The 18625-nt window shown below is 39.3% G+C and overlaps 1 protein-coding gene across 1 annotated transcript in view; it reads left to right on the forward strand.

Annotated features, from left to right (window-relative positions):
* The window catches only part of TRPC5 (transient receptor potential cation channel subfamily C member 5), a 161994-nt gene that overhangs the window by 91898 nt on the left and 51471 nt on the right, over positions 1 to 18625 (forward strand). Inside the window, exon 6 of the mRNA XM_036306008.1 lies at positions 14051 to 14246. Coding sequence (XP_036161901.1) covers positions 14051 to 14246 — 196 coding nt within the window. The remainder of the gene's footprint in view (positions 1 to 14050; positions 14247 to 18625) is intronic.

Raw genomic sequence — 18625 nt, forward strand, 5'->3', positions numbered from 1 at the left:
CACCCTTCTGACCTCCAGGGAGAAGAGAGCAGCTGGAAATTGGAGTTCAATCACTAATGGCCAATGAATTTAATCTATGATACCTATGTGATGAAGCCTCCATAAAAAAAAAAAAAAAAAAAAAAAAAAAAAAAAAAAAAAAAAAAAAACTAAAGGATAGGTTTCTGAGAGCTTCTGGGTTGGTAAAGATTTGGGGAGATTGGCATGTGCTTGGAGAGGTCATAAAAGTCCCACGCCCTTTCCCCATATCTTGCCCTATGCATCTCTTCCATCTAGCTGTTTCTGAGTTATGTCCTTTTATACAAACCAGTAATGTAGTAAGTAAAATGTTTCTCTGAGTTCTGTGAGATGCTCTAGCAATTTAATTGAGCATAAGAAGATTGTGGGAACTTCTAGTCCAGCAATTTTCAACTGTTGTGCCACAAGAATTTTTAAAACATGTAATACCTGACTATTTAGTTAGGGGCACTCACCTCTTTTCCCTTTGATTGTCAAAAAAAAAAAAAAAAAAAAAAAGACAATGGTCAACACACCAAAAGCGGTCTCACATGAATGAATCAAAATTATACCTATTTTTTGTCAGATCAGCAAAAAATGTAATATATTTTGGTGTGCCATAGAATTTTGATAATTAGTTTGTTTATGTGTGTCATGACATGAAAATTGCTGTAGTCTCTAGATTGTCCGTGAGAAGCAAACCTGGGATCAGAAGTGGGGAGAGGAGCAGTCTTGTGGGACTAGGCCCTTAATTCAGCAGTGTCAGAATGAAGTGGAATTGTAGGACCACCCAGATGGTATTGGAGAATTGGTGGTATGTGTGTGCATGTGGGGGGAAACCTACCTATACCCACACGTTGGATTTGAGTTCAGAACCCCTTAGTTGGTGTCAGAGAAATGGGATTTGCTAGAATAGCTGCGGCTCACAGAAATATGTAGTGGTTTCAGAAGAGAAAAAAAGAGAAAGGCAGGAGATGATGAACCTTTGATCCCTGGATGGTACCTAGTCACCATGATATGAAACTGCAGTTGTGCTATGATATGTTACTAAAGGTAAAAATTAGCAATGGAAATTACAAATGTAGTAAACCTCACTCTGAGTTGACTCATTAGATATATAAGGAAATGCAAAATAATAAGAAGCATGCTATACATACAAACCCTTGGTTATTGTTATCTGTAATAGCTAAAATGGAAATATAAGAAAATGTTGGGTTGGACATTAATACTAAACCAAGCTGAGACTTAGATCACTCTGATCTTGGGTCATCAGCCTCAAAGCTGCCCCCAAGGGGGAAATTATGTGGGAACAATAGAAAATACCTTTAAGACCTCTGATCAGCAAGAAGGTTTCAATGCAGTGGGGCAGGTGACACCAAGAAACTACTGAAACTAGGGAGTATAGAGTGAAGGAGTTGTTTCATTTTGTAATTCAATATCATCAGCTTCTCAAAGAATCTATACTGAGATGTATTTTGAGAGTAACTACTTTGGATACTGTGTAGTTGGTTTTGAAGGCTGCAGAGTGAAAGAGCAAGTGTAGATAGATGTAGAACCCACCACTCACTGTGGAACAATCAGAGATGGCTATACACAATCCATACACCCAGGAGGTTATTTCTGAAGGAACAGCCAGCCTGGTGGACTGGATAAAAGCCATTAAGGTCTATTTACCCTGATAAGGGGGACTTTCCATCTCCCCCTATAAATGTGGAGCCAAGTGCATCCCCCCAGATGAAGCAGCTGGTATGCTTCATATGCAAGCCATGTGGGACTGGCTTTATGATGACTGGGATATTCGGTGCTGAACATGCCCATTACCCAGGTTATGGTAAATGCTACTAGTATAGTTAAGGGGACCACTTTCATTTGGGTGCCCCATGTAACCTTTCTACTGCAAAACCCAGGGACCTTTGGGGAAGCCTTATCAAATTTCCTACCTCAGCTTCCCCTCCTGGGTCTTACACGTGCTAGTAAAAAACATTAGGCTAAGTAACAGGAGAATAGTAAGAGGCCAAAAAGGTGGAAATTTTTCAGTAGTTATTAAGAAATAAGATGGCCCCAGTTGGTGGTGTGGTTCAGTTGGAGCATTGTCCTATACACCAAAGGTATACAGGTTCCATTCCTGGTCAGGGTGAGTGCTGGAGGCAACCAATCTCTCTCTCTCTCTCTCTCTCTCTCTCTCTCTCTCTCTCTCTCTCTCTCTCTCTCTCTTTCCAACTAAAAAAGAAAAGAAGATAAATAAAGCAAATATTGATAGGAGCAGAAACAAAGTGGAAACAAAGTAGAGAGTCACAAGACTCATCCCAGCAGGATGTAAATCTTAAGATGGTTATTTTAAAATGAGATAAATAAAATGGACATTGATAAGATTAAAACAAAAAATTTAGTACAGTACTATCAAAGATTGGGTGAGACTAAAGGACCTGTGCTGGTTCCCCAACATTAAAGGGTCCAAAACAAGTCCACTCTACCCCAGTTTGGAGAAATTGAAAAAGCCAGAAGGCAAAAATCACAATGAGAAACCTAATCATCAATCTCTTCTGGCAGTGGTTTGGGAGATTAATCAAGTTAGATTGACACAAGGGCAAGGGTCTCTTGGATCAACCCCTGGCTGGGGACCCAAAACCACAAGAGTAGGTAACATGGTCAGAGGGTGGAAAAGAGAAGTTTCCGGGACTCATTTAACACAGGAGTCCCACAAACTGTGGTACCAAAACCCATTCGTGAAGCCCTGACTCAGGCTTCACCAATTGAGGGAATATAAAAATGTAAGGGTTGATAGAATTATGAAAGTTGGAATGTTTGAGCAGGCTTTATGTAAAGAAGGTGTGTCTCCTCTTCCTGAATGTTTTAAGGAAATAGATATATATCTGACAGTGGAACACTTCCCCTACCCAGTATTATAAAATCAAAACCTGTTGATGAAGACATACTAGAGGCTGCAGTTAGAAACACAAGGGTTGATGGGATTAATATCAACATTTGTAGAATTGGCATGTTTGAATGGGCTTTATGTGAAGTGGTTGCATCTCTTTTACATGATTGTATTATTGGGATGGGCATTATATCTGATTGAGGAATGTTTTCCCTACCTAGGATTGTAAAACAGAAGTCATGTTAATTGGACATACTAAATGGGAATCAATAAGGTTGCTTGAGCACACATGGTGTAGAATAGAAGCTGGAATGATGGTAGGGACAAATGCTCTGTGTCATAATCTTATGTGGAGTGTAGAATGGGGTTATGGCAAAAGCTTGTGAGCATCTCCCAGTGACAACTGCACCACCTTTCACAGAAGTAAGCTAGCAAGAGAGGACAGGCTGAAAGAGATTAAAATCAGCTTACCTTCTAGGATTAATTTAAGGTTTCAGGTGGGCGAAAGGGTACCAAGCACTGATTGGAAATGTTTACCATTCCTACTGGGGACACAGGAGACAGCTCAAGACTCTTTGTCCATGAGTCTACTACCTCCGGACACATGGAACTCCTGTAACTTTTCTTTGCAAATTCAATATCTGCTTCTTTAGGACCTTCAAGCCTTAAGTGTGGCTTTTCTTTTCTGGCAAATCACTATCAGAGAAATAGACAATAGAAAGCAAATAAGCACACTTCAGGAAATGTGTTAGGTTCAGGAGTGGTGATGGGATTACCCTGGTCTCACTGGCCTATACATTGCCCATCTCCACCCCAAGTTTTGGGAAGTGCCACTCATCAATATCACAACAATGACCCCAAGTTTGTGAGATATTCATAGTCATTAAATTAAGATATAATTTTTCCCTTTAACTCTATAAACTGAGGCACTTTAGTGAACTCAGATATTCTAGAAAGCTGTTCATTAGCAAAGGTCAAGAAAAAAGTGTTTCTGCTTGACCCCAAGCTGCACAAACTGAGAAGAGAAAAAACAATGCTACCTAGCTTATTCCTATTATTTGCCTCTAGCAGCATTTCCTAAAATGGGTTACAAATAACCACAGATCAGGGAAATGTTAATAGACATAAAAACAGGATCTAAGATCAAATGTGTTTTGAAAATGCTAAGACAAATTTTAAAAGATGTCTTCATTGCAGGACCTCTCAGACTTTCCATTGTGAATGTACAATGTAGTGAGAGGTTTCCCCTAATGTATTGGCCAGGATGATGTTCCAGTGAACAGAGTTTGAAAAATGTTAGCTTATTCTATTGCCCATTTTGCAGTGCCCACCCCCTCCACGAGGCCATAATTATTGCCTCTCAGGGTAAAATTTTGGATAGAGAAACCAGACTCCTGTGAAAGGAAAGAGAGGCCAAAATGAGTTGACAAAGAAATAGTGCTATTTTTATTAAGCCAACCTTGGGTGTTTAATGGCAACTGGTCACCTTGCTAGTGCCTCCAGACAAGGAACTGCTTCCTTTCCTGCATAACTCTAGAGACAGATTTCACATCAACCTGTTTTTAATATAAAGAGCAATTTTGTAGTGGCTTAAGCACTAGGAGACTATATTTGTTCCCATCAAAGCATTCAACAGAATTGAACACCTGAATGCAAGGTGTTTTCCAGGATGCCAGGTCCCTGCCAATTACCCTTTCATATAAACTATGCTTAGGAAGTTTATGAAACACCTTCTTGCAAGTCTGTAGTGATTATTAACACCCCTGTTGCCAACTGACATTTTGCTCCCATAACTTTCCCAGCAGGGATAATTGACAAGAATGGGCACTGTCACACAAAAAATGACATCTTGGGGGGTCAGTTATGAAGAAGCATCATCCTGCTGGGGTCAAATCAACAGTAATATTAGCTCAACTTTTCTCTAGGTGTTGATTTTTTCTCCTTCCATACAGGTCTGACTCTGATTTATGTTTTCTTTTAAATTACTCAACTCGGGCATTTTCTGTATAAACCTACTAAAATACATGCTACTCAGGCTATCAGAAAGACTCAGCTTTTAGAGAAGGGGAAAGTGAACTTGTTTGTATGCCTAGAACAAAGTACGGCACGCTTATTGTCATCCTTTTTCTTCTGATTCTACAGATGCCATTGCTATTCTTTGGCTTAAAAGAAGGAAAAATCTTTTTTTTTCCCCTTGGCACATAATTCAAGGGGACTTTATTGTCCTTGCTTACAACCACATGACAGTACTATTGGTGGTTTTAGTTCAGAATTCCATACTGGGAGTGCTTGGCCTTCATCTACTGTCAAGAGAAGCAACTGGGAAGGCATCACCATTCTGATTGAACAGGACTTGTGAGAGAAAAAGGGTGGAGGTGGTAAGAAGCTAACTTTCTGGTCTTGTGTCTCTTTCTGAGACCCAAGCCCTTATCTCCAAATGCCTCTTGAATACACCTGGCTGTGTCACAGGCCTCTCAAACACAAAATATCCACAGGTAAATGCCTTATCTCCATATCCCCATCCCAAACCTATTTTCACTTTAATTCATCACCTTATTAAGTAACACCAACCAGAATCCTAGGCATCATCTGGGACTCTCACCCTCTCTCTCATGCAACACATCTAGTCTTTCACTCAGCCCTGTTAGTTCTATTTCCTAAATATTTCTTGACTTCATCCTCTAGACACACACACACACACACACACACACACACACACACACACACACATACACACACACCACTGTCTTGGTGTCTTTATTCAGGTCTAAATTATGTTCCAAGAACTGCTGCATGCTTAACTTGTCTCCCAGATTTAAGTCTTTCCTTTCAAAAAAAATATTGAATTTATTGAGGTGACATTGGTTAATGCAATTATAAGGTTTCAAGTGTACAATTCTATAATACATCATCTTTATATTATATTATGTGTTCATCACTCAAAGTCAAGTCTCCTTCCATGACCATTTATTCCTTCCTTTACCCTCTTTTACCTTGCCTCATGACCCTATCCATCTGGCAATCACAATACTGTAATCTGTGTCTAGAATTTCTTTTTGGGGTGGAGGGTGTTAATCACTTCACCTTTTCACCCAGCCCTCCAACCCCTCTCCATCTGTTCTCTGTACCTATGAATCTGTTTCTATTTTGTTCATTAGATTCTACATATAAGTGAAATCATATGGTACTTGTGACTGGCTTATTTCATTTAGCATAAAACTCTCCATGTCCATCCATGCTGTTACAAAGGGTAAGGATTTCCTTCTTTTTTTACAGCCGAGTAATATTTCATTGCATTACTGTACCACAGCTTTATTATCCACTCATCTACTGATGGGCACTTAGGCTGCATCCAAATCTTGGCTATTGTAAATAATGCTGCAATGAACATAGGGTTGCATATATTCTTCCAAATTTATCAGTTCTAGTGTTTTGGGTTTCTTCGGAAAAGTTCCCAGAAGTGGAATCACTAGGTCATAAGGCAGTGGACATTTTTAATTTTTTGAAGAACCTCTATACTGTTTTCCTTAGTGGCTGCACCAATCTACATTCCAACCAACAGTGCACGAGGGTTCCCTTTTCTCCACATCCTGGCCAACACTTGTTGTTTGTTGATTTATTAATGATAGCCATTCTGACAGGTGCTAGTTAATATCTCATTATGGTTTTAATTTGCAGCTCTCTGTAAATTAGTGACGTTGAACATCTTTGCATATGTCTATTGGCCATTGGTATGTCCTCTTGGGAGAAGTGGGCATAACCCCTTATAAGATGTATCATTGGTAAATATGTTTTTCTATTTAATGGATTGTCTTTTCATTTTGTTGATGGTTTCCTTTGCTGTGCAAAACTTTTTAGTTTGATATAGTCCCATTTTTTATTTTTTATTTTGTTTCTCTTGGTTTTTTATGTATATCCTTGGGCTAAGAGAAATGTCAGAGTTTTCGTCAAGGATTTTTATGATTTCAAGTCTTATATGTAAGTCTTTAATCCATTTTTAGTTTATTCTTGTGTATCATGTAAGAAGATAGTCTAGTTTCATTTTTTTGCATGTATCTGATCAGTTTTCCCAACATCATTTATTGAATAGGCTATCTTTACCCTATTGTATGTTTTGCATCCTTTGTAAACTATTAATTGACCATAAAGGTGTGGGTTTATTTCTGGGCTCTCTATTCTGTTCCACTGATCTTAATGTCTTTTTTTATGACAGTACTATGCTGTTTAGATTTCTATGGCCGTGTAGTACAGCTTGATATTAGGCAATGTGAGTCCTCCAACCTTGTTATTATTTGTCAAGATTACTATGCCTATTCAGGGACTTTTGTGATTTCATATAAATTTTTGGAATATTTGTTCTAGTTCTGTGAAATACGCCATTAGTATCTTGATAAGAATTGTGTGGAATCTATAGACTTCTTTGGGAAATATGGATATTTTAATTATGTGAATTCTTCCTATCTATGGACATGGAATATACTTTCATTTGTTTGTATCTTCTTTAATTTCTTTCTTCAGTGTTTTATAATTTTCTGAGTATAGATCTTTTACCTCCTTAGTTAAAATTATTCCTAGGTAATTTATTTATTTTGATGCAATTGTAAATGGAATTGTTTTCTTAGTTTTTTTTTTTATAATAGTTCATTATCCTATCTAATAAAGATGGAATATGCTAATTGACCCTCACACCATCACAAAGATGGCGGCGCCCACAGCCAATAGGGAGGGAATATGCTAATTGACTGCCCCACCTTCAAAGGTGGCGGCACCCACAGGCAATAAGGAGAGAATATGCTAATTGACTGTCACGCCCTCAAAGATGGAGGTGCCCACAACCACAAGATGGCCAGCAGGGAAGGGCAGCTGGGGGGGACCAGGCCTGCAGGGGAGGGCAGTTGGAAGAGACCGGGCTAGCAGGGGAGGGCAGTTGGGGGCAACCGGGCCTGCAAGGGAGCAGTTAGGCTTTAATCAGGCTGGCAGGGGAGTGGTTAGGGGGTGATCAGGCTGGCAGGCAGAAGCAGTTAGGGGCAATTGGCAGGCAGGCAAGCAATTGGGAGCCAGCAGTTCCAGATTGTGAGAAGGATGTCCGGCAGTTGAACATCTCCCAAGGGGTCCCAGATTGGATAGGGTGCAGGCCAGGCTGAGGGATACCTCTGCCCATGTACGAATTTCATGCACCAGGCCTCTAGTTGGTGTATAAAATACAACTGATTTCTAGATATTGATTTTGTATCCTGCTACTTTACTGAATTCATTTATCAGGTCTAGTAATTTTGGTGGAACCTTTAGGGTTCTCAATATACAGTATCATGTCATATGAAAATAATGACAGTTTTACCTTTTCCTTTTCAATTTGCATGCCTTTTATTTTTTCTTCTTGTCTGATCACTGTAGATAGGACTATGTTGAGTAAGAGTGGTGAAAGCATGCATCCCTTACTTGTTACCAATCATAAGAAAAACGCTTTTAGATTTTGCCCATTGAGTATGATGCTGGCTGTGAGTTTGTCATATATGGCCTTTATTATGTTGAGGCATGTTGCCTCTATTCCCACTTTTCTGAGAGTGTTTATCATAATTGGGTGCTGGATTTTATTAAATGCTATTTCTGAATATATTGGTATGAGCATGAGGTTTTTATCTTTCATTTTGTTTACGTGGTGTATCATGTTTATTGATTTGTGGATATTGTACCAACCTTGCATCCCAGGAATAAATCCAAGTTGATCATGATGTATGATCTTTTTAATGTATTGCTGGATCCAGTTCGCTAATATTTTGTTGAGGGTTTCAGCATTATGTTCATCAGAGATATTGGCCTATAATTTTCTTTCTTTGTAGTGTCTTTATCTGGTTTTACATTTAGGATACTACTGGCCTCATGAAGTGAGCTTGGGAGTCTTGCCTCCTCTTGAATTTTGGGAGTAATTTGAGAAGGATCGGTATTAGTTCTTCTTTGAATGTTTGGTACAATTCACCTGTGAAGCTGTCCAATCCAGAACTTTTGTTTGTTGAAAGTTTTTGTTTTATTACTGCTTTAATTTCATTAGTTGTAGTCTGTCTATTCAGATTATCTGATTCTTCCTGATTCGGTTTTAGAAGATTGTTTTATTCTAGGAATTTATCCATTTTGTCCAGATTGTCCAATTTGTTGGCATATAATTATTTATAATTCTTTCTTACAATCCTTTTTTATTTCTGTGGAGTCAGTTGTTACTTCTCCTCTTTAATTTCCAATTTTATTTATTTGGTTCCTCTCTCTTTTTTTTCTTGATGAGTCTGTTAAAGGCTTATTAATCTTGTTTATCTTTTCAAAGAACCAGCACTTGGTTTCACTTACCTTTCATATTTTTTAGACTCTATTTTGTTTATTTCTGCTCTGATTTTTATTTCTTCTAGAATCTAGACATTATGGCCTTTTTTGTTGCTGTTAATTTCATAGTACTTTTAAGTGTAAACTTAGATTGTTTATTTTAGATTCTTCTTATTTCTGATTTTAGGCCTGTAGTCCTATGAATTTCATTTGTAGGACTATTTTTGTTGTGCCCCATTGATTTGGGGTTGTTGTATCTTCATTTTCATTTGTTTCAAGTTATATTTTGATTTCTTCCTTGATCTCGTTTTTAAGTCATTCAGTGTTTAGTAATGTTACTTAGCCTCCATTTCTTTGTGTTTTCCTTTTTTTTATTGATTAAGGTATTACATATGTGTTCTTATTCCCTCATTGCCCCCCATCCCCCACTCATGCCCTCACCCCCCTGGTGTCTGTGTCCATTGGTTATGCTTATATGTCTTTGTGTGTTTTTTGTTTTGTTTTGTTTTCTTGTGATTGATTTCTAGTTTCATGCCACTATGGTCAGAGAATATGCTTGATATGATTTCCATCTTCTTAAATTTATTAAGACTTGTTTTGTGTCCTAACATGTGAGTTTATCCTAGAAAATGTTCCATGTGCCAGCCTTAAGTCTTATCTCTTCTCCAAATAACTTTCCACCTGCCACATGCAGGTTTCTTTCTAAATACCAGGGTTATCCTGTCATCCCCCTGGCTTAATGCTCATCAGGTAGCTGAGTATTCTCCAGTGTAAAATCCACCTCTTTACCATAGCACACAGGATTTAGTTATCTGGACTCTACCTCTCCACCCTCTTACTCCTATCCTTCATAGTCAACATCTTTCTTGCTCTTTTCCAACTACAGGGGAGCATCTCAGCCCTATAGTCTTCACACATAACATACCATTCCTTCTGCCTAAAATGCCCATCCTCAGCCTGGAAAACTTGTAACCATCCTATAAGTCTCTGCCAAAGCATCACCTGCTCTTTAAGTCTTTTCTTACTCTGACTTTGCCCTCAGTAACAGTCTCCTTCTGTCTTTTCCATGGCCTTCTAACTACATCTCCAGTATAATAAATAATCTGCTGTATTTTAGTAATTTATTGTCTCTCACCATACTGAGATCCCCAGCTTGGTAAGCTTTGTACATATCATAGAAGAAACTAAGACATAAAGGTGTTCAACATGCCCGTTAAATAACTGAGTGAAAAGAATGAAGTCCAATAGCAATCCTATCTTTAATTCTAGAAGATCTACTTCTGTTTTACCCTCCCCCCATATGGTTGAAGTAACTGGCCAGCTCTTTCGTTCTGCTGATCAACTTCGAACTTGCTATCAGCAAAAACCCTTGGCCTTTCTCCAATCTCCCTCATTTTGTACTTGGGCACTTGGCCTGAGAGCAAAGCTCTACATTGATCCCTATTAAATGCCATCTCATTAGTTCTAGCACATTGTTTCAGGCTGTTAAAATGTTTTTGAAACTTTATCCTGTCACTCAATCTATTAGCTAACATCCCCAGTCTTGTATAATCTGAAAATCTAAGAAGCTTAGCATCTATACTCATCAAAAGCATTGATAACACTCTCAGACCAGCTTGGTATTTGCTAGATAGAATATTGGGCAGCTATTGAAATGTTACCTTTGAAGAATATATATGTATATATATATATATATATATATATATATATATATATATATATATATATATATATATACACATATATATATATACAAAAATCTACAATTTTTAAAACCACAAAATTTATATACACTCTGATTTCAATTATGTAACTAGATATGCAAATGAATGACAATCTATAAGGACAATAAAAGCAAAACAACAACAAAGCTGTATTTGGGTTGATGATTAGTAATACTCATAAAAATAATATTTACTGAGTGTGAGGTCCAGGCACTATAACAAAATGAGCTTTACATGAATTAACTCATATAATCTTTACAACCATGCTATCAGGTAGCTATTATCATTAACTATTTTACAAATGGAGAAATTAGGGCACAAAGAAGTTAAGCAGGCTGCTCCCAGTCACATAGATGATCAGTGGCAGAGTCAGGATTTCAATTTAGGCATACATGCTCCACTCTGCTTTATTCACGTATGCAGGTATAAGACTGGTTTTGTAAACCATGTAAAATTTGTTGTGTAAAACTACAATAATAACAAATGCAGCCCTAGCTGGTTTGGCTCAGTGGATAGAGTGTCGGCCTGCAGATTGAAGGATCCCAGATTCGATTCCAGTCAAGGGCACATGCCCAGGTTGCAGGCTCGATCCCCAGTAGGGGGCATCAAGAGACAGCTGATCAATGACTCTCTTTCCCATTAATGTTTCTATCTCTCTCTCTCTCCCTCCCTCTCTGAAATCAATAAAATATATATTTTTTAAATGCATTTATAGCTAAATAGCACAGAGCTGTGACTTAGCAGGTCATTTACAACCTCCTTGTAGACTATCACCATTCATTTATGGCTATTTCTAATCAATGTTGATTTCTCTACCTAACATTCAGTCCATATTTTCCCATATTATGTATGTGGATAAAAACTTAGTCCCCTCAAAGGCTTTTCTTTTTTTCCTGTCCAGATACTAAAGGTCCTTATTGATTGTCTTCAGTTTTCTCCCCTAATTTCAGTTCATAGCCTTCTAAATACGATCATCACAGGGTGGTGCCATTTGTTTGTACTTTCTTTAGTTATTTTCATCTCCTGTCATCTTGTATAGTTATTCAACATTTATTCAGCAAACTGCTATGTGCCAAGCAATGAGCACAATGAATAAGATGGCATCCTTATCCTCAAGAAGTTCATAGCAAACAATTAGAATAACTGCCTTTTTTATGCTAACCATACCCCAGACACTGTGTTGAGTGCAGTATCTTATACGATAGAGTAAGGTGGTTAAGTGTGTGGGCTCCAGAGTCAGAAGAACTGGGTGCAAATCCTACCTCTTCCTGCCTGTGTGACCACTCTGTACCTCAGCTTCTCATTTGAAAAAAAAAATAGTATCTACTTCATAGGGTTATTCTGAGAATCAAATATTATAATACAGTGAAAACCCCACAGTGCCTGCCGTATAGTAAGAGCACAACAAATGTTAACAATTGGTATTTATCCTATCAATAACTATTTTAGAGATCAGGAAACTTGGAGTTTAAAGTGGCTATGTAACTTTTCCAAAATCAAATAGTTAATAAACACTTATAGCTGGGTGACCATGAGCAAGTCATTCAATCTCTGAACCTCTGTTTCCTCAGCAGTAACAAAGTTTTTATAAGGATCATAATGATAATGTGTGTAAAAGTGCTTAGTGTGCTTTTATAGTACTCAATAATTATTAGTTAACTAGAGGCCCAGTGCATGAAAATTCAAGCACTGGAGTGCGGGGGGTGGGGGGAGTCCCTCAGCCCGGCCTGCCCCCTCTCACAGTCTGGGATCCCTCAGGGGCAGGAGGCGACCCAGCAATTAGGGAAAGGCAACACCCCCATCACACCTCTGCTGCTGCCACTGCCAGTAGCACAAGCCTCGGCGGGCCCTGGTTACCTGAGCTCAGGCCAGCCCTGGGCGGGTGGGCAGCCACCATCCGAGGCTTGCCTGCACCTAGGCCGGCCCTGCTTGCCTGAGCCTCAGTCAGTGGGGGTGCAGGAGGACCCAAGGCCCCTGGCAGGGGTGAGGGGACTCGGGGCTGAGGGGACTCTGGTGGCAGGCATGTGGAGCAGGCAGCCCTGGCTGAAGAATGGAGGATACTCTCAATGACATGAGTTATAACTTCCAATTTGTTGGACACCACAGTCAGGCTTCAGCTTTGGGGGAGGGAGGAAGAGAGGGATGGGCAGCTGGTTGGAGGAGCCTGGGCGAGCTGTCAGTCAGTGGGGGGTGCAGGAGGACCCAAAGCCCCCAGCAGGGCAGAGGTAACTCTGGTGGCAGGCCCGCGGAGTGGCCAGGCCCACCCCCACTGTGGGCGCCGCCATCTTGTGAGGGCATGATGGTCAATTTGTATATTACTTCTTTATTATATAGGATATACCATTAAAAATAACCCATATAAAGTATTAATTCAAAAATCTGTAAGCTTCTCAACTGAGTTGAGCACCATCCTGGGAGCTATGGGAACCACAATAGAAGTATTACAAATGATAAGTGCTCATGTTCACTCAGCTAGCAAATGTCAGAGCTGACATTTTAATCCACAACAATATAATCCAAGCACCATAATGCAACTGCCACTGTATTTCTCCCTCTATGTAATTCAACTGATGGTAAGTCATATGGTCTGAAGATGAGAAAGTTTGGTGGAGGAAGTCTTCAGCCCTTGAAATAAGTCTTGCAGTACTATAGGTTCTATGGAGACTAAGAAGAGGGAGATGGTATTATAGGTGGAAAGACAAAGCATAAGAAGTAGAAGTGACACCAAAACCGGTTTGGCTCAGTGGATAGAGCGTCGGCCTGCAGACTGAAGGGTCCCAGGTTCGATTCTGGTCAAGGGCATGTTCCTGGGTTGCGGGCACATCCCCAGTGGGAGATGTGCAGGAGGCGGCTGATCGATGTTTCTCTCTCATCGATGTTTCTAACTCTCTATCTCTCTCCCTTCCTCTCTGTAAAAAATCAATAAAATATATTTTTTAAAAAAAAGAAGTAGAAGTGAGAACAAACAAACAAACTGATCTAGCTGGTTTGAGTTGGGGAAGAGACCAAAATATGTGAGATCATCAGTCTACCTGTTTGGATGCAAATATGGCAGCCCCCTTATTAGCAGATCATCCCACATTTTCTCTCATCTTGCTCTTCCTAAAGAATTAACTAACCTGTTCTTTTCTCTCTTTAGGCTCTTTGAAACCCTTCAGTCACTTTTCTGGTCTGTATTCGGACTTTTAAATCTCTATGTCACCAATGTGAAAGCCAGACATGAGTTCACAGAGTTTGTGGGAGCTACCATGTTTGGGACATACAATGTCATCTCCCTGGTAGTGCTACTGAACATGCTGATAGCCATGATGAACAACTCTTACCAGCTTATTGCCGTGAGTAGCTTTGTTTTGCAAGGGTGGTTACCTTTACTAGGATGGTTTCAGGGGAGGGGTCACATTGGCAATCTGTATGCTTCACTTATTTTACATTAGCTTTCCTAGTTGTTAGATTGAATTATTTCTTTCCAAGACAACTCAGTTTGGACTCTCAGTCCATTGAATCTCAGAAATCTAAAAGATGTTCTACTTAATAAGGTTTTTTGGTTACCTGATAAAAATATTTTTAAATATCTGAATCTGTTTTCTTATCTTAGTAAGGAGAGCTCAGGAAGTCTGAGTACAATTTAGTTACTACCTGTCACCCTACTAATCTCCAGAGGAGATTGAGCTGATCCAGTTCTCTAGGAAACAGGGCCTTATCTCTCTTCACTGCAATCATCTTCCTCCCAAAACTGAGCATTCCGCTGACTAGGACAACCTTCTCAGACAGAGTGGCTATGTTTTTTTTATCAAAGATATATGAATAACTGTACTTCACTGTGAGATGCTCTTAAGTAGAGTCCATAGCTGAATATTTTTTCACCATCACATACCATTTGGATCAGCAATATTTAGTACTCTAAACTAGAAATGGCAAAGGTATAGGATATGTGATCAGTCTGGGCCATCTTGTTTTGTGATGCCAAAGTAAATATCCAGAAAAGAAGTTCTAACTATCAGAGGTCCTATTTAGTTAAATATCACCGAATTTGGATATTTAGTTAATATTAAGATGCTAAATCACCCCCATGGGTTCATCTCGTGCTCAAGGTTTTGCTGTAGCATTAAAGGGACAGAATAAAAAGACCCAAGTCTTATATTCCTTCATAGGTGCTATTTTTCTGACTTGGTTTACCACTGAGGAGTCATTTAACCTATGGAAAAGAAGCTTAATTTTTGGTTGTGTGTGTGTGTGTGTGTGTGTGTGTGTGTGAATGTGTCTACAGGCCTACCTCGTTTTATTGTGCTTCACAGATGTTGCACTCTTTTAGAAATTGGAGACAGGACCCTCCACCAGCAAAAAGATTATGATTGCTTTATTGAAATATTCACTTTATTGCAGTGGTCTGGAACCAAACCTACAATATCTCCAAGGTATGCCTGTACAGGCACACATATTTACACACATATTTCATAAATATTATTGGTGATAGTGAACATCTGTGATCCATTTCCATTAAGAACAGACGAAAGAGGAATGGATTCATGTTGCAGGAAATATTTGAGTTATATGTATGGAAGAACTTCCTAATCACAAATGGCAATATATATATATATATATATATATATATATATATATATATATATATATATATATATAAAAGCTTAAGCGACCGTTCCACCATTCGACCGTTCAACCTTTCGACCAGTAGCTATGACACGTACTGACCACCAGGGGGCAGATGCTCAACACACAGGCATGGAAACATGGAATATTCTGATGAATCTCAGGGGGAAGAGGGGAAGGGGGAAGAGTGGGAAGAGATTAACCAAAGACCTTATATGCATATTAGAGTCCCGGTGCACAGATTTGTGCACTGGTGGGGTCCCTTGGCCTGGTGTATGGGGATTGGGCCGAAACCAGCAGTCTGACATCCCCTGAAGGGTCCTGGATTACAAGAGGGCACAGGCCAGGCCAAGGGACCCCACCAGTGTATGAATCCGTGCACTGGGCCTCTAGTGAAATACATTCTTCTAGATGGATTTGTAGCATTTCTTTAATAGGAGAGTTGTAAAAATCAGGATATAAAATTATCTACTAGGACAGTTAAGATCTTAGGTGCTTAGTTGGGGGAGAAGGCACAGGAATATAGTGAAATATATTAAGAATTAGAAGATCAAGGATTCTAGTCCTGTTTCTGTCAATTATAACTGTGTGACTTTGAGTAACTTTTCCTTTGGGAGCCTCAGTGTCTTTATCCAAAAATTGAAGGGATTGGAATGCATGGTCTTCTCCCCACTTCCGAACTTTATTGAGCTACACTTGACATCTAGTCATGAGGCCTATAACAACATTTTGGTCAACAATGGACCACAAAAAAGATGGTGGTTCCATAGGATTATAATGCAAATGAATTTCCTATAAGAAATGGAAGGATATGTGGGTTCAGGAAGAACATCTTTTTCTCTGACAGGAGAAATATTTGTGGGGTTTGGCAATAGATCCCCTCTTACTCGCAGCACCTCAGTTATGAGTGCACAGATCACATCTCCATCAGTCATCCACTGAGCTGTTTCAGCACAGAGGAACCTGTGTCTCCAGCACTACAGAGGGCACTGCAGTTAGTCCTCCCAAATGTAGCCCATGGTCTTCAGAGTTCATTGCTGTAAATTCTTTGTTGAGGACAATGACACAATTCCACAGGAGCTACTTTAACAGGTATTAAGTGCCACTGATACTTCAGTAAAAGCTTTCTGTGACAGTATGGATCCAGCCTGTCCCTGTACTTTAAAAATATATTCTGGCCGAAACCGGTTTGGCTCAGTCGATAGAGCGTTGGCCTGCGGACTGAAAGGTCCCAGGTTCGATTCCGGTCAAGGGCATGTACCTGGGTTGCGGGCATATCCCCAGTGGGAGATGTGCAGGAGGCAGCTGATCGATGTTTCTCTCTCATCGATGTTTCTAACTTTCTATCTCTCTCCCTTCCTCTCTATAAAATATCAATAAAATATATTTTAAAAAAATAAATAAAAATAAAAATATATTCTGGTTGTCATAGGTTAAACATAGAAAAGTTTTATTTCTTCCATCAATGCAATGCCAGAGAGAACCTGTGTGCCAGATAGTGTGAATGAAACCAAAAACAAATTTCCAAAGTCAAACTATTTGAGTCCTCAGTTCTATACCCTCTCCATGTTAAACACCTTCTTAAAAAAAAAAAAACTATTGTTGAGATTATTACAGATGTCCCTCTTTTTTCCCCCCACAGCTCCCCACCACCAGGTTCCCACCCCACCACAGGTCTTTGCCACCCTATTGTCTGTGTCCAAAGGTACTGCATACATGCATATAAGATCTTTTTTTTATAATATATTTTATTGACTTTTTACAGAGAGGAAGAGAGAGGGATAGAGTTAGAAACATCAATGAGAGAGAAACATCGATCAGCTGCCTCCTGCGCACCCCCTGCTGGGGATGTGCCAGCAACCAAGGTACATTCCCTTGACTGGAATCGAACCTGGGACCCTTCAGTCCGTAGGCCGACGCTATATCCACTGAGCCAAACCGGTCAGGGTGTATATAAGATCTTTGTCTAACCTCTTCCCGCACCCCCACACACCCTTCCCTCTGAGAATCATCAATCTGTTCCATTTCTATGCCCCTGATTCTATTCCAGTCACCAGTTTATTACGTTCATCGAATTTTTTATTCATTTTATTTTTAGATTCACTTGTTGATAGATATGTATTTGTTGTCACTTTTTTGTTTATTTTTTAACTTTACCCTTTTCTTCTTCTTCTTCTCCTTCTCCTCCTCCTTCTTCTTCTTCTTCTTCTTCTTCTTCTTCTTCTCCTCCTCCTTCTTCAAGAATACCCTTCAGCATTTCATATAATACTAGTTTGGTGGTGATGAACTCCTTTAGCTTTTTCTTGTCTGTGAAGCTCTTTATCTGACCTTCGATTCTAAATGATGGTTTTACTGGGTAGAGTATTCTTGGTTGTAGATTCTTGCTATTCATCACTTTGAATATTTTTTGCCACTCCCTTCTGGCCTGCATAGTTCCTGTTGAGAAATCAGCTGACAGTCATATGGGTACTCCCTTATAGGTAACTAACTGGTTTTTTTTCTTGCTGCTTTCAAGATTTTCTCTTTGACTTTTGCCCTTGGCATTTTAATTATGATGTGTCTTGGTGTGGTCCTCTTTGGATTCCTCTTGTTTGGGGTTCTCTGCACTTCCTGGACTTGCAAGTCTATTTCTTTCACCAGGTAGGGGAAGCTTTCTGTCATTATTTCTTCAAATAGGTTTTCAATATCTTGCTCTCTTCTTTTGACACCCCCATAATTTGGATGTTGGTATGCTTGAATTTGTCCCAGAGGTCCCTTACACTATCCTCATATTTTTGGATTCTTTTTTCTTTTTGCACTTCTGGTTGGGTGTTTTTTGTTTGTTTGTTTGTTCTGCTTTCTCATATTTGAAATCATTGACTTGATTCTTGGGATCCTCTAGTCTACTTTTGAATCCCTGAATATTATTCTTTATTTTAGTCAGTATATGCTTAATTTCTGACTGGTCCTTTTCTTTTTCTTTCTTTTTTTTTTTTTTTTTTTTTTTTTGCATTCTCACTAAGATCCTTGAAGGTCTCGCTAAGTTCCTCGGAGGTTTCTAGAAGATTCTTGAGTAACCTTGGTTTCTTCTTCCTACTGATCCTCGGGCCACCTTTCATTACCTCCT

This window comes from Myotis myotis, unplaced genomic scaffold (assembly GCF_014108235.1).
Source record: "Myotis myotis isolate mMyoMyo1 unplaced genomic scaffold, mMyoMyo1.p scaffold_m19_p_4, whole genome shotgun sequence".
NCBI classification, from domain to species: domain Eukaryota; kingdom Metazoa; phylum Chordata; class Mammalia; order Chiroptera; family Vespertilionidae; genus Myotis; species Myotis myotis.